Source organism: Elephantulus edwardii, unplaced genomic scaffold, assembly GCF_000299155.1.
Source record: "Elephantulus edwardii isolate Elephantulus edwardi_28Jun2011 unplaced genomic scaffold, EleEdw1.0 scaffold00151, whole genome shotgun sequence".
NCBI classification, from domain to species: Eukaryota; Metazoa; Chordata; class Mammalia; order Macroscelidea; family Macroscelididae; genus Elephantulus; species Elephantulus edwardii.
The window spans coordinates 314,777-330,672 of NW_006399901.1; the positions used below are offsets into that span (position 1 = coordinate 314,777).

The 15,896-nt window shown below is 48.1% G+C and overlaps 1 protein-coding gene across 2 annotated transcripts in view; it reads right to left on the reverse strand.

Annotated features, from left to right (window-relative positions):
• Positions 1 to 9,270: 9,270 nt before the first annotated feature.
• Positions 9,271 to 15,896, reverse strand: part of ASCC2 (activating signal cointegrator 1 complex subunit 2) — a 38,028-nt gene continuing 31,402 nt past the window's right edge. For both annotated transcript variants that reach the window (XM_006894773.1, XM_006894772.1), the window contains 5 exons: positions 12,977 to 13,077; positions 12,758 to 12,888; positions 12,081 to 12,180; positions 10,623 to 10,702; positions 9,271 to 9,442 (listed from right to left, as the gene is read on the reverse strand). In XM_006894773.1, the coding sequence (XP_006894835.1) occupies positions 9,271 to 9,442; positions 10,623 to 10,702; positions 12,081 to 12,180; positions 12,758 to 12,888; positions 12,977 to 13,077 (584 nt within the window). The remainder of the gene's footprint in view (positions 9,443 to 10,622; positions 10,703 to 12,080; positions 12,181 to 12,757; positions 12,889 to 12,976; positions 13,078 to 15,896) is intronic.

Consider the following 15,896-nt stretch of genomic DNA (forward strand, 5'->3'; position numbering starts at 1 on the left):
CAGGGGCACGCTCGGCCTTCACTCTCTGCGTCTGGAAAGTAGCCTCTCCCAGATGACCATGCTCGTTCTCCTTCCTACTCTGTTTCGTCATTCATTTCATTATTAAGACCTAGTTGTGGTGTTGGAGAAGAGTATTGAATATCTCATGGCCAAAAGAACAAACAGGTATGTCTTAGAAAAAGTGCAGCCAGAGTGCTCCTTGGAAGCAAGGATGGTGAAGCTTCATCTCTCATTCTTTGGGCATGTTGTTAGAAGAATCTATTCCTTGGAGAGGGACATCATGCTTGGAAAGGCAGAGAATCAGAGAAAGAGAGGAAGACTTTCAAAGAGATGGATTGACACAGTGAAGCAATGGGCTTCAGTGTCAAGAATGATGAGGATGGCACAGGATAGGACAGGGTTCAGATCTGTTGTTCATAGAGTCATTGTGAGTCATACTTGACTTGACAGCACACAACAACAACAACAGCCAACACTAAGGGAGTTCTGGAGGCCTAGTGGCTAGACAGTTGCACTGCTAACTCAAATCCACCATCTGCTCTACAGGAGAAAGATGGACGATCTCCTCCTGTGTTAATATACAGCCTCTGAAAATCTGCTGGAGGGTCAACTGTGAGTCCCTTCCAACTCAAGGCAATGAGTTAGGCACAACTCTCACATCTTGTCCAAAATATTTATCTTGCCCATTGGCTCCATGGCAGAAGCTCCATGATGGGCAACAGTTATTGACCAATTGAAGACTGAGTTGTGGGGGTGATTTCAGTTCCAAGCTTGAGGAGTAATAAGACATACGGGTTCCCCATACTCAATTTGATTAGTTAGCCTGTTGTGGGGTTTTCTTTACAATTTTGAGGACCTTTATTTTTGTTTTGTTATTTTTTTCCAGTGAAAGTTTAAAAATCATATTGGTTTTTCAATCATTCACATACATTTTATAACATTAATTATAATTCATTCATGTCATGTAATTAACTACAATGTCTGACCAACCCCTTTCACTTCACTTATCTATTAAATTTTTCTCCCTTCTCTGGTAACCATCTAAGGATGATTCTGTATGTAAACCTTCCTTAGTATTATATAATAGTGGTCTTTTGCAATATTTGTCCTTTTGTGACTGACTTATGTCATTCAGCATAATGTCCTCTAGATTCAACCTTGCTGTATACAGTTTCTTGAGTTCTGTATCATTCTTTATATTACATAATACTCCACTATGTATATGTACCAGTTTCTTTAACCATTCCTTTGTTGATAGACATTTAAATGGTTCCCATCCCTTTGCTATCGTTAATAATGCTGCAATAAACATGGGTGTGCATTTATCCATTTGTGTCGCAGCTCTTTCTTTATGCCTAGTAAGTAGTAGGATTGCCAGATCAAATGTTTCCTTTTCAACCTTTGAGGGAAGCCCCAGACTGCTTTCCATAATGGTTGCACCATTTTACATTCCTTCCAGCAGTGTAAGAGAGTTCCAATATCTCCACACCCAGGCCAGCTATTACTGCTGGGATGAGATGATACATCATTGTTGTTTTGATTTGCATCTTGAAATTGCCAATGAGATCTTATTGGGAGCCACAGTTCTAAGATGAACCTTCTAGTACAATGTTGAGTAGGAGTAGTGTTTCCTTGCCTGGTTCCTATTTGGGGTGTTGGCAAAGAGTGCTGAATATATCCTATGGACAAAAGAACAAACAAGTCTGTCCTGGAGGAAGTGCAAACAGGATGCTGGGAGCTCCGCAGAGGCAAAAATGGTGAAATGCCATCTTTAGGCATGTTTTAAAAGGTCCTTGGAAAAAGGTATCATGCTGGGAAAGGTGGAAAAGTCAGAGAGAGGAAGACCATCAACAAGATGGACACAGTGCCTATAACAATGGACACGTCAGATACGAAGATGGCACAGGATAGGGAAAGGTTCAGACCTCCCATTCTTGGGTCGTTATGAGTCATTATTGACTCAGTGGCACATACCACCATGTTGTGAATAATGTTAGTCACTGGTTTTGAACATAGGCCTTTATTATTGGGAATTTCTCTTCTGTTCCTATTTACCTGAATTTTTTATCAGGCGTGTGCACTGGCTTTTCTCAAATGTCTTTTCTGCATAGGTTTTCATGGTCTTTTTCCTCTTTATGAAGTGGATTAGATGGATTATTTGTCTAATATTGAACCATCCTTGTACACCTGATAAGAATCTCACTTGATTATAATGAATTTTTTTTAAAAAACATGATGATAGAGTCTATTGGCTAAGATTTCTGCATCTATGTTCTTGAGGGATATTGGTCTGTTACTTTTCTTTTTAGTGCACCGTGTGGTTCTTTGATAAACATGCTGAATGCATGTATTGCCAGTCTCTTCTTTGATAGGCCTTACCAGGTTGCTTGCCAGACTCCAACCCCTAACAGCATTGATAGCTGCTGCTCTGGACAGTGGACTGGATTGTAGTCAAACTTGCTATGTGACCCTCCCTCTGGGGCTCACTCCTTAACATTCACAATCATCTAGGACCCTTGTACTTTCTCAGCCTCCTGGGCCCCTCCCAGGCCTTAGTGCTCCCTAGGCTTTGCTGTCACCACCTTTGTTGAGAATGCTTCACACCCATCCTTTTCTTCCTTCCCTCCAGAACACTGGAGGCAAAGGAGAAGAGTTAGTCAGTGAGCTTAATAGCTGAATGAACACAAGAGACTAAATAAAGCAGTGAATTTGAAAAAAAAAGAAAAAAGAAAAAAATTTTTAACAATTGCAACAGTGCATCTAAAATCTTCAGGAAAACACCAAATGATCTAACATACATGTAATTGGAGTACCATCAACTCGAGCCAATGAAATGGGATTTTCCCATCTGTCTTGGTGGTTATCTGTTGTTGTTATGTGCAGTCGAGTCACTTGTGACTCATAGTAACCCTATGTACAACAGTCCTAAACTCTACTCTGTCCTGTGCCAATCGCACTGTCTCTGACACTCCCATCCCAATTACCCTAGTCAGTGAATCAATTCACCTCATAGAGGGCCTTCCCCTCCTGAGCTGTCCCTCCACCCTGCCAAACATTATGTCCCTCTCCAAGGACCTGTCCCTCCTTACAACATGTCCAAAGTATGTTAGACGGAGCCTCAGAATCCTTGCCTCCAAGGAGCCGCCCAGTTTAACCCTTTCCAGGATGAATCTGTCTGTTTTCCTAGCAGTCCATGGTGCCCTCAATACTCTTCTCCAGCACCACAGCTCAAAGGTATCAATTCTCCTTCTGCCCTCCCTAGTCATTGTCCAACTCTCTGATGCATAACAAGTCATAGCAAAGACCATAGCCTGTATCAGATGCATCTTAGTCTCCAGAGAGACACCATTGCTCTTCAGTACTTTGGAGAAGTCCCTGACAGCAGACTTTTCCATGGCAATGCACCTTTTAATTTCCTGGCTACTGGTGCCAAGAGGGTTGACTGTGGAGCCAAGCAAACTAAAGCTGTGAACAATCTCAATCTCTTCACCATCCAGCCTGATGCTGCCAATTGGCCCAGTGGTGAGAATCTTTGTCTTCTTGACATTGAGCCTCAATCCATATTGGAGGCTGCAGTCCTTGACCCTCTGCAGCAAGCCTTCAAGTCCTCCTCAGTTTCAGCAAGCTTGGTTATCTAGGACCACTAAAACAGAAGCGCCACAGTGCATTGTGTAGGTGGCTGGAAGCCCAAATTCAGGGTGACAACCTTAGAGAAGGCTTTCTCCCAGTTGCTTCTGGAGGAAGGTCTTGGTCTCCTTTCAGCAACCAGAGGCCCAGGAATTCTTAAAGAGATTTCCGTGTGCTGGCATCAATCATTCCTGAATTTAGGAAGTTCACTACACAGGGCTCCTCAATCCAAAAGATCTGCTCTGTCTCCGGCTCCTGTTTCTTCCTAGGACTCCTCAGATCTCTGCTCTTGAATCTCTTCTAAAAATTTCAAAAAGAGATTGATTCGACATAACTTAATGCTGTAAAATACATTCTGCCTCATTAATATAAATGCCACCAACACTGCATCAGTAACATTATGGAAGTCAGGATTTATAACATACAAATAATTACATCAGAGCACAAAATGTAGGATGAATTACATAATACTGAGAATCATGGTCTAGCCAATCTGACACTTTTTTTAAAATTTATTTTAAATTTTAGTATTATTTTTGTGTGAGTGTACCGTCAAATCAGATCTGACTGGTACAGGAGGATATTGTCCCTCCTTTCCCGGCAGAGCATCTGGTGGATTCGAACGATGGGCCTCTGGGATTGCAGTGCAGCTTCTTGCTTTTTAAAAAAATTTATTATTAATTTCAATGAAAATTTACAGAGCCTTTGGATTTCCAGTCATTCATTGTTGCACTTTTCTCCCCTCCCAACCCTTCCCCTGACACATTTCTTGATGGCACTATTTAATCCTTAACTCCTCCTCTTCTTCTGTAGCTATTTTCCTTGTGTTTTTAAATGTTTTGTTGTAAAAACTAGTAACAAGGGTATTCTAGAAAGCACAAGGGCTGGAGTGGAAGGCAGAGCACAATGGCAGGTATGAATCTCAGACGTTAAGAGAATGAGCTCTAGGGGACAGTGACGGACAGAATCTCCCTTTGGTCTTTGCTAACTGCCCTCAGGCAGGTCATCTAATCTCTCTGCACTTCGGTATAGATGAGGCAGGGTTTGAGACCATGTCTCATTTGTCCACTTGAGAGAATGAAAACAAAGTGCCCAGCAAAGTTAGGCTACAGTAAGAGCTTTTATTCTCGTCATTGTTTTGTCACCATTATCATCATCTACATTCCCACCATCCTGTTTTCACTTATGCACGCTCTCTTCCGGACTCGATCTGTGTGTATTTTCACAATCACAATGCATCACCATTGTGTATTCTGCCTTTGAATTTAGTCTTCAATATTTAATTTCCCACGCTGCTACCAAGCCTTTACTGATGTCATTATAAAGTGTTACATAACACCTCCCTGCATTTTGGGGGTGTTTATTTTTATTTGTTTGCTTGGTCCGTCCACCCACCTCACTCCAAATTATTCATCCCAAGCTCCTAATGGGGCAGGAACAAGAAGGATCTTGACAATCATGACTCTGTTAGTAACTTGCAACAAGCTTTAGACAAGTTAGTGCCAAGCCAGGGCTCCTGGACTCCTTTTCATAAACAGTGACAGGCTCTGCCTCACACACTTCACAGACGCACAGGAACACTGCATACACACACACCATCATTGCTGTTTGTGAATTAGAAACAAAACCCACTCAGATCCAAGTCCTCTCAAGGACGAAGCCTGAAAAGATTCTTAGGGAATACCAGTGAAAAACACCTGCATAGGAGCAGCCAGCACTGGGAGCTCTGGTGGCTTAGTGGAGATGAACTGTGTTGTGAACCCTAAGGTCTGTGGTTCAAAACCACCAATTGTTCTGCAGGAGGGAAGATGAACTTTCTCCCATGTGATTTATTACCTCTGAAAAACAGCTGGAGGGTCAGCAATGGGTCAGTTCTGACTTGACGGTCCACAACAATAAACAGGAACAGAGTGGAGAGGGTAGGTTCAGGCAGGCAGGGTTCAGGGATCCTCACCTGTAACAGTTCTCCATTCATCTGCTGTAGATCTTGGACTCTAGTCAGAGAATTGTATTGTCACTAAATATAAATTCTTCATTTTACTTTTTAGATGGGACAACTGAGGCCCTAGGAGGGGAAAGAGTATACTTAAAAGCACCTTTTAAGTGACCTCTGAGCTGATTTTCATAGTATCACTGAAAGAGTAAGTTGGGTGTGACACTCCACTCTGAAAATTTTAAAAGAGCCTGTCTTCTCAAATGCTTTGAACTTTGTGAAGCCTGAAAACCACTTCTGGTAGTTGAGAGGTGCAGATGATCAGGGGAAGCTGAGGAGTTTTAAGAACACTAACAGGGACAGGGACTGAGTCTGGCGAGTTCAGAGAGAAAATGAAGTGACCTTTACCAAGGAGTTTGGTCCCAGGCAAATACCTCCGCAGAAGGAACAGTCCTGGTGCTGCCTGTCAGGATGGCTAATGCGGAGCCTGGTCTCAGCCACTTTAGCAGCTCAAAGGGAGATGCCACCCGCACCCCCCACCTCGGGACCTGCTCTGCATCTCAAATGCACCGAGAGAGCTGGTGCGACACAAGAGGGATTGCTATTGATTTTCACTTGTGCAAGCTGACTTAACAAAGCCAATCCCTCAAGTGCCTGTCTGCCTCTCTGCCTCAGATGCTCATCCTAACTACGGGCAAATAAATGGCGCTAGCATCGAGGGTGATTTGTCAGGTCCAGCTGGGCTCAGGCCCCGGCTTCGCGAATGGGCTCCAGGCCAGGCTAGCTGGGATCAGCGCAGCCAACGCCACCCTGCTGATCCCTCATTGATTAGCCATGTTCTAGAAGGAAGCAGATTTAGAGTAACTAGCAGCTGGTGCCATGCCAGATTTGAGGGGGCTTTGTAGAGCCAGGTCCTTCAAACAGGCTTGGCATTGATACCCCAACTTGTTTTTTGAGGTCCTAGACTCTGGTTTTGAGGGAATTAATCTGAATGTACTCAGAAGGCAGGAGGCCTGAGTTCTTTCCAACACTGATTCTGCTGCTAGTCAAGTGTCCTTGGGCCGGCTGTGAAGAAATGACATCACTTACTAGGGTCAAGAACCCCAGTGTGGTTTGAATCAGATTAAGTGTCTAATCCTTGATCTGTCACTACCCAGTTATGGCCTGGGTCGGCCAATGCTGTGGATTGAATTCTATCTGCCTCCCAATGTTGTTGTTGTTGTTATGTGCCGTTGAGTCGCTTGCGACTCATAGCGACCCTACGTACAACAGCCCTAAACTCTGCTCTGTCCTGTGCCAATCACACTGTTTCATACACCCATCCCTATCACCCCAGTCACTGAATCAATCCACCTCACTGAGGGCCTTCCCCTCCTGCACTGTCTCTCCACCCTACCAAGCATGATGTCCCTCTCCAAGGACTGGTCCCTCCTTACAACATGTCCAAAGTATGTTAGACGGAGCCTCAGAATCCTTGCCTCCAAGGAGCCGCCCGGTTTGACCCTTTCCAGGATGAATCTGTACATGCAATCAAGATGCATTGATAATAATGGGTGACTGGAATGCAAAAGTTGGGAAGAGAGAAGATTCAGTAGTTGGAAAACATGGACTTGGTGACAGAAATGGAGCTGGAGAGAGAATGATCGAATATTGCACAATGACTTATTCATTGCAAATACGTTTTTTTTAAGAGACATAAACGCAAGTTATATACATGGATTTCACCTGATGGTATGCATAGGAATCAGATTGATAACATATGCGGAAAAAACCCTTGGAGAAGCTCAATATCAGCTGTGAAAACTAGGCCAGGAGCTGACTGTGGAACAGACCACCTACTACTCATATGTACGTTCAAGCTGAAGTTGAGGAAAATTAAACCAAGTCCATGGGAACCAAAATATGACTTTGAGTCTATCCCACCTGAATTTCAGAACCATCTCAGGAACAGGTTTGAGGCCTTGAACACTAATGAGTGAAGGCTAGATGAGTTGTGGGAGGATATGAAGGGTATCATCCAGGAAGAGTGCAAACTGCCCCCCAATATACATCATAAATTTTAATATGTATACTTGTAGTTATGGTGCCATTTGGGAATGGGCTGTCTTTGTATGTTAATGAGGGAGGATTAGTGTAGGTGTGTTTTTGAGTCAATCTCTGGAGATATAAAAGCTTAAACTCAGGGAGGTCTGGTGGTCTAGTGGCAAGAAGCTGCACTGTAATCCCAGAGGTACATGGCTCGAATCCACCAGATGCTCTGCTGGAGAAGGGGGGCAATCTTCTCTTGTATCAGTCAGATCCGATTTGATGGTATACACACACAAAATAATAAAATTAATTTAAAAAAAAGCTCAAATTCATTGTCCTTGAGTCAGAACTCACAGCTTGCCCTCCCGCTGGGTTTCAGAGGCTGTAAATTACACAGGAGGATTGCTCATCTTTCTTCCTCAAATCACCATGGAATTGTAGACTTCAGGTTAGAAGCGCAACTCCCTATGGACTCTACCAAAAGAATTCCCACTGAGATGAGATTAAACTAGCGAGGGAGTGAGCAGAAATGAGGTGAGATAAATGCCAAGACGCATGAAGAGCTCCACTGAGCCAGGAAGCAGAAGTTAAAGGGACTAGAACCTTTCAGAGCAGACAGACAAAGCTCAACTCTAGAGCCAGTCCAGAGATCTCTGGTGGCTTAGTGCGTAAGGAGTTGCACTGCCAACCCAAAGGCACACTGTTCAAATTCACCAGTTAATCAGAGGGGAAAAGATGGGCAGTCTCCTCCTGTGCAATTTACTGTCTCTGAAAGCCTGCTGAAGAGTTAGCTATGAGTGGATTCTGACTCGAAGGTACACAACAATGGAGACTATATCCTAAGTTCAGACTTCCAGCCTTCTTAACTGTTGTTGTGTATTGTTGAGTTGGAACAGACCCATGGCTGCCTCTCCAGCATATTTTCAGAGGCAGTAAATCACACAAGAGGAGACTGCCCATCTTTCTTCCATGTAGCAGCTGGTGGATTCGAACCACTTACCTTTGCATTGGCAGCACCAAGCCACTCAGTATTTCTGGACAGCTGAACTAAGCTAGTCACCTTCTGCTCCAGTGCCTCACTTCCCTCATCTGTGCCATGGTGTCAAGTACAGTGCCTGCCTCCTAGGTGGAGGGCATGGGACTGACCAAGACAACTCAGCCCTTCATTTCAAGAGGTGTGAAGAGGGTCAGGAAGGGGTGAGCCTCTTCAGGTGTTAAAATGAGAGCAAGTACGAAGAGCATTGAAAACGCATACCATGGGTGTCTCCTGAGAGGGCTGCCACCGAAGAATGGTCATGGATGCACCATGGGCCGCTGTTTGAAAGGTTCATAAACTTTACTCGCAGACTCTTTCCCGTTCAGATTTGCTTTTTTAATAGACAAGTTTCTTACCATCCAAAGAGGGAAGTGGTGTCTTTGTGCATGAAGCCTGAGGGGCTTGTCTTTGGGCTTCATCCCCGACCCTTTCCCACCAGCGCGTCTGGGGAAGGTGCCTGCTTGCTGGCCCAGGGTCCTTTGCTGTGGGTAAGGCACTGTGTGTTTAGCAGGCTGGCTGGCTGGTGGACAGTGAGGTGGCCTCCTCAGGGGCTGCAAAGCTGAGGCTGCAGGGAGACTCGGGCAGCGGTACCAAAATCTGCTGGGTGTGGAGCCAGCGCTGCCGTGGTGGTCCTGGCCTGACGGCCTCAGGATGGAATCATGCCTTTATTTCTCTTGCGGTCGGCCATGTTCCTCCGGTTGTGGTTGGCCCTGGTCGCCTTATTGGCTTCCTTCTTCCTGCGTTCCTGGGTGGTCTCTCGGTTCTGCCCATGGCCCCGCGGGTTGCCGGCCACTGCCGTTGAGTTGTCATGCCGGTACCTGAGCGGGAAACAGCCAATCCCAGGAAAACCCATCAGAGGAGCGAGGCTTGGATGGGAGGCTCTCCTCGGGCCTCGGCTGGAGCCAGGACACCAGTGTCCCCACTTCATCGTGGGAAGAGAAACAGGGCTCAGCAGGGTCAGGGCTGTGAGGGCCCCAGCAAGCCCGTGTTAGGTGTCTTCTCTGGGCCCTGCCTCCTTATCAGTCCATCACTGGGAAGAGCTAACAAGCTGACCAGACCCCATACGAGGAGAGGAAGAGGGCCTGGAAGGATCGCCTTCTGTTCCCTCCCAGGCTCACCTACTATCAGATGGGAGGATCATTCTTGAACTATGTTTCTCTAGGGGCTCATTGGGTGGCCTTCAGCAGATGAGACCCAGGACCCTTTCAGGCCATCTCAACTGTCGGGCTGTGCCCCTGCTCCCATGCTCAGCGCTTTGCCAGGCTCTCCGCTCAAGACTTGACTAAGATCCCTATGCTTCCCTCCTTGGCGAAGACCTCTTCACTCAGTAGTGTTGTGGGGGTTCTGGGGCCAGGGGACAGCCTGTTTCAGCTGTAAGTGGAAGAATGGCCTCAGGCAGGTCATCGGCTCCTCTGGAGCATTTCCTCACGGGAAGATGAGAGGAAGGCTGGCCAGAAGGGTCTCTGGTTGCCCACTCCCGGCTGGCCCTGGCCGTTCATATGTGCTGACTCCTTGCCCTGGCCAGGCCTGCCCTTTTTCTGAGCTTTCTGCCCAACTTGAGCTATTTACCCCCTGCCCCTCCACAAACTCCTGCCCCGACCATGCATCTCAGCCAGAGAGGCTATGTGTCTGCCTGCCTGGCTTTCTCACACCTCACGCCAGTTAGCCATGGGCACGTCGGGCTCCACACTTGGGTAACCCACGCCTCAGTGTCTGTCAAGGCATGCTAACAACTGTGGACCTCAGAGTTGGGTCACCTGGGTCAAATTTCACTCTACCACCTATTAGCTGTGTGATTTCTGGCAGGTTACTTAACATCTCAGAGTTTTCGTTCCCTCATCTGAAATATGAGGATAATATAAGTTGCCGCATCACAGGGTGGTTGAAGGATGTAAATGAATACATGCAAAGCACCTCGGGGGAGGGGGTGTTCCGGGGGTCAGCTGTGTCTTCCCCAGCTGGGTTCCCTCCCACCAGACTGGCCCCTTGAATGCTCACCCTCTCCTGGCAAGAAAGGCCATGCGCCTGGCTTCTGCCTTCTCCCGAAGCACCGCGGGGTCCTGCACGAAGTGGTCAGGCTAGGGAGAGGGGACAAAGGCTGGAATTATGAGCTCACTTACTGGGGTGTGGGTGTGATGGGGCAGGTGTGCTGCTTGTGGAGGAGGACAATAACAAATGAGAGGTGTCGGAGGGGAGTGGAGGGATGAACAGGTCAGACACTGGGAGAACCAAGGAGCCAACGTCAGGTTTCCAATGTCAGGAGGAACATGCCTGAAAGCCAGCTCCTCCCCAGGCCCGGGAGGCATCGCCCTGGCCTCCCTACCGAGGAACAGACTGATCCACTCTTAAAGATCATATATTTATGACCGGATCAGTGCAGGGGACCAATTGTGGCCTAAGGGGCCACACCCAAGCTGTGGTAGCTCACAGCATTGCAAAGGCAAAGTGAAATGAACATTTGGAAATGGAAAGATTTTACCTAAAAATCTAGACTGTTTTCCTTCCCAAAAAGAAGGGAAGCCCCTGGAAATTGCATTGTGGAGAAGGAGCCCCTCAGGCAGGTCCACCCACCTCCCTTCCACCATGTCCTGGGTTCATTCATGCAGTGGCCTGGCCCTGAAAACACTGGATTTGTCACTATGCTGAAGAGGGTCCAGGAGGGCACAAGCAGTGGGGCTCCAGGTGGCCATTCTAGTCAAGCAGGTTGTAGCTATTATGTACTGAGGAGTTGAAGCTGACTCACAGCTGACCCTCCACTGCGTTTTCAGAAGCTGAACATTTGAAAGATATCACCCATCTTTCTCCCGAGATGCATCTGGTGGATATGAACCATGTGCCTTTGGGATGGCAGCGTAACTCCTTACCACTAAGTCACCAGAGCGCCCCCAAGTAGGGCTGTTGTGTACAATCAAGTCAGAAATGATCCATGGTTGACTCTCCGATGGTTTTCAGAGGCAGTTAATCGCCCAGGAGGAGACTGCCCATCCTTCTGTGGAACAGCTGGTGAATCTAAACCACTTGCCTCTGGATCACAGCGCAGCTTCTTGTCACTAGGCCACCAGAGCTCCCTCCAAGTACGGTAGTGCTGGCTTTTCCTGTTTTGTACACTTAAGGTTCTGACTGGGATTTCATTTGAAGAAAAAGCTTAGCTTCTCATAAATGGAATTTTCAAACCCACTGACCCGGGCCACCTCCAAGGGCACCGCGGCTCGACCTCCTCTTTGATTTTCAGAATTGCCATTCAGTGCACAGCGGCTGACAGCTGCCCTTCTGCCGGCCCCCAGGCTGCTACTTCTAACAAACGCAGCTGTTCAAAGGCCCTGCCGTGAATCCGCTAGCAGCCCTGCAGACAACCAGCCAGCCTGGGCCGGGAAGGAGCTCTCTTTGCTGGAGCAGTGATGCTGGGGTGGCCGGCAGTCAGTGCTTCCCATTCATCTGCACTGGCCAAGAAGGTACCTTGGGGGCCTCCTCTTCAGCCTCCTCTTCCTCCTCCTCCTCCTCTTCGTGCCCCTCTCCTGGCACTTTGGTCCTCAGCACTTGAGGGGTAGTGAAGGGCCTGAAAGAGGAGAGAACTAGTGAGTTCCAAGAGCAGGGTGAACTCTGGAGAGAGACTGGGGGGCGCAGGGTGAGTCAGGCGGAGGGGAGGACAGCTCAGGAGGTGGGGGGACAAGACATTAAGACATTGCAGCATCTGCACCCATCTTGCCAGCTCTACTCCAGCCCCAGAATTCTTTGAGGAGACCAGAGCCATACACAGGGGTCTTATTTTTATCTGAGCTAGGACTGTGGAGGGTCTTCAGTCCTCCCTCCAAGCTGAGCAGCTTTCTTTCTATCTGGATTACGAACCTCCATAAGAGAGAAAAATGGGAAAAGTTTCCCGCAGTTAAAAACTACCACAGGAGATGAGAAAAATGCAGCCTCACTCGCGCTGGGCTGGGGCAACAGGCAGAGAAGGAAGCGGAGTGGAGGCAAGTGGGGGTGCCAGATGTTCTGGTTCTGCCACTGACTTGCTCACACAGTGAGGACCTTGGTTTTCTCATCTGTAAGGCCATGCAAGAGGCCACAGGAGGGTCCCACAGGCCTGAGAGGCCCTGGCACCTGTGTGTGGGGTGCCAACCGCTGGCCGGCCTCACCTGCGGTTGATGAGCTCATCGTCTGAGTCCATGTCGTTGGCGCCCACCTGGTTGCCGTCGTACGTGTCATCATACTCGTCCTCGTAGTCATAACCTTGATAGAGTTGTTCCTCCCCGGGCTGCAGCAGCACCTGGAATGCAGGAGGATCGGCTGGAGGGGCCCCGGGGCCGGCCGGGGCTCCCTCTCCTAACGCCGGGCCGTCCAGGGGGCCTGCCTACCTCCTCCACCACCACGCTGTACTGCTCGTAGCGCCGTCGCTGCGCGGCCACCTCTCGCTTGTCATTCAGCAGGCTCCGCACGCTCGCCTCCTTCCTGGTGCCCAAAGCAAACAGAGGGAGCGAGGAAGGAAAACTATCAGGATCCCCGGAGCCAAGGGCTCATGTCTGCACATTTTCACTGTGCAGACTAAGAAAACCGATGTTACTGAGTGCTGCTTACAGTGTGTGTGTGTGTGTTGGGAAGACGCTTACTGGCTCCTAGTGTGCATGTAAACAGCTCCTGCATCCCGAGAGACGCCTTGAAAATACAACATGTACACACCTTTCAATCAGGCCAGTCAGTGCCGTTCGGGAAATGCTGGCCAGGTACACAAAAGCGGGTTTTTCTCACCAGCATTGTTTGTAATGGTGGAAAATGGGGAAACAGCCAACAACGCTGATCACGAGCGGAATGGCCACACGAATTATGCTACATCTGCATTACAGAATTGATGAGGCTGTTTTTCAGGACGAGAGTGATATATTTGGACTGATGGGAAAAGAATGTCAAAGCTTATTTCCATAGAAAACAGCAAACTCCAGAGAAAAATGCCTACAATATGATCCCATCCGTATAAAAAGCAGAATGCAAAGTAAACCAAGTCTACGTGTGGCACGCGTGGTGACAGTGTTAGCTGTCAGGTGGCAGTTAGCGTCTGTCTGGTTGGCTTCAACTCCCGGGGAACCCCCGCCCAGCAGAAGTGCCCTTTCCCACGCCCGTCTTCACACCAATGATATGCTCAAGTCCACTGCTGTGACCACTGTGTATTGCGAGCGCCATATTCAACTTAGGCGCTCAGTCTCCAACACTATTACCAACTACAGTGGTGTCAGGAGGGTCTGTCCAGCTTAGTAACTAATGGTGTCACTTCACTCCCAAAGATGGTGGGGCAGCAAATGAACTCACACACACACACACAGGATGGAGCAGTTCAGCCCCACTCGGGCACAACATGGCAACATGCCATCCTGCCCTCCAAGGGCTCGTGGGTCTCCAGAGCTCTCCCCTCTCCCACTGTCCACAGCAGAGATCCTGCTCACCATGTAACAGCGGTCACCAAGACTCAGATGACTGCATCCTGACAGAGGGCTGGTGGGCGGGGATGGAGCAGTGGTGCCAGGGGGTGACAAGCTACCTACTTCTGGTGACAGGAGCCACCTCACTGGCCTGTTTGCCATCAAATAAACCCTGTCACTTTGGTGTCACCTCTTACAAGACAGTACTATCTAGGGGTACACTGTCCCCAGTGAAGTCACTGATCAGCTAACATGATGCTCTGCCCCTTACGGTTTGCACTGGTAACAGTGCTTTAAGTAGTAGATCGCTAGGCCTGTCTTAGTTTGGAAATTCCACTGAAACCTACCCCTGCTCAAATTTGAAATCCTTGCGGCAGAGCTCCTAGCATCACAGTGACATATATAAGCCACCACAGTATGACAAAAGGACATACCAGTGGTGGCATATATATAAATACAAACATACAGACAGATCCAGTTGTTGTACATCATCACGTTGGAACCGACCCATGGTTGACCCTCCAGTGGGTTTTCAGAAGTACTTATTGCACAAAAGGAGGTTTCCCATATTTCTCTGGCAGAGCAGAAAGTGGATTCGAATTGTGTGCTTTTGGGATTGCAGCACAGCTTCTTGCCACTAGGCCACCACAGCACTAATGCACGCGCGCTCTCTCTCTCACCTGACATCTATATATGAGATATGTATACATATGTTGTTGTTATGTACCTTCAAGTCGGAACTGACCCATAACTGACCCTCCTCCGGCAGGTTTTCAGCTGGTGACCTTGAACTTTGTGCCTTCAGGATTGCAGTGCAGCTTCTTGCCACTAGGCCACCAGAGCTCCCTATGTATATGAAAAGGAGCTTGGTGGCCTACAGGTAAGAAGCTGGGCCAGCTACAGGCGGGTTCCAATTCTATGGTACAACAACATGTATGAAAATGCATATAGAATGTGGGCCCTACACCAAATGACAACAGTTACTTGAGGTTGTGTGAATCTTTTAAAATATACAAAAGCACAAATATAAGGGGTCCTGGCCTCTTGCTCTCAGCCCTACACCAACCTTTGGTTTTATACTTAAGTGTCTGTGTAAGATTTCACCAGAGAAGATCCTACTTCTAGTATACGACAAGTGAGAATTTCGAGGATGGTGGCAGTAGGGGGAGTCTGTGCTGGAGATCAGAGAGAGTGGGTGGCACAGCTACGATAGGGACAGAAGGCTCTTGACCTGAGGCTTTTCAAATCTGTAGGAAAAACTGGTTTGTCAGACACAGTCTGCAGCCTATGGAATGCAGCTTCTAGCCCCGCAGGGGAATCAGGCAAAAGCACCCAGCTGAGTTGTGAGATCAGGTCTCTGGAATGTAATGAGGCCAGGGGCAGAAGAAGAGGCACAAGGCTCACACAGCCCCAAGCAGCTTCAATAAAATCTTAACCACGAGCTTGCTCTTGGTGTTGGGAGGGGCAGGCGTCTGAGTCGGCCAGGCTGCCTGAGGCCTGGAGCAGGTTGGGACTGCAACCCTCAGTAGAGCAGAGGAGACTCTGGCTTCCTTCAACAGGTCAGCAGTAAAGGCTACTCAGGTTCCCTCAGGAGAGGGAGCTCTGAGTGGCTTAGCGGCAAGGAATTGTGCTGCAAACACAAAGGTTCGCGGTTCTGATCCACCAGCTGCTCTGCGGGAGAAAGATGGGCAATCTCCTCCTGTGGGATTTACTGCGTCTGAAAAGCTGCAGGATAACCACAATAAATGTGCCAGGAGAGGATTTAGGATTAGCTAGGGGGAGATTTAGGAAAGAATGCATTATGATTGGCCTTCAGGGAACTCACAGTCTGGTGCGCATGACAGACAGGTAAACAAATGGCAGC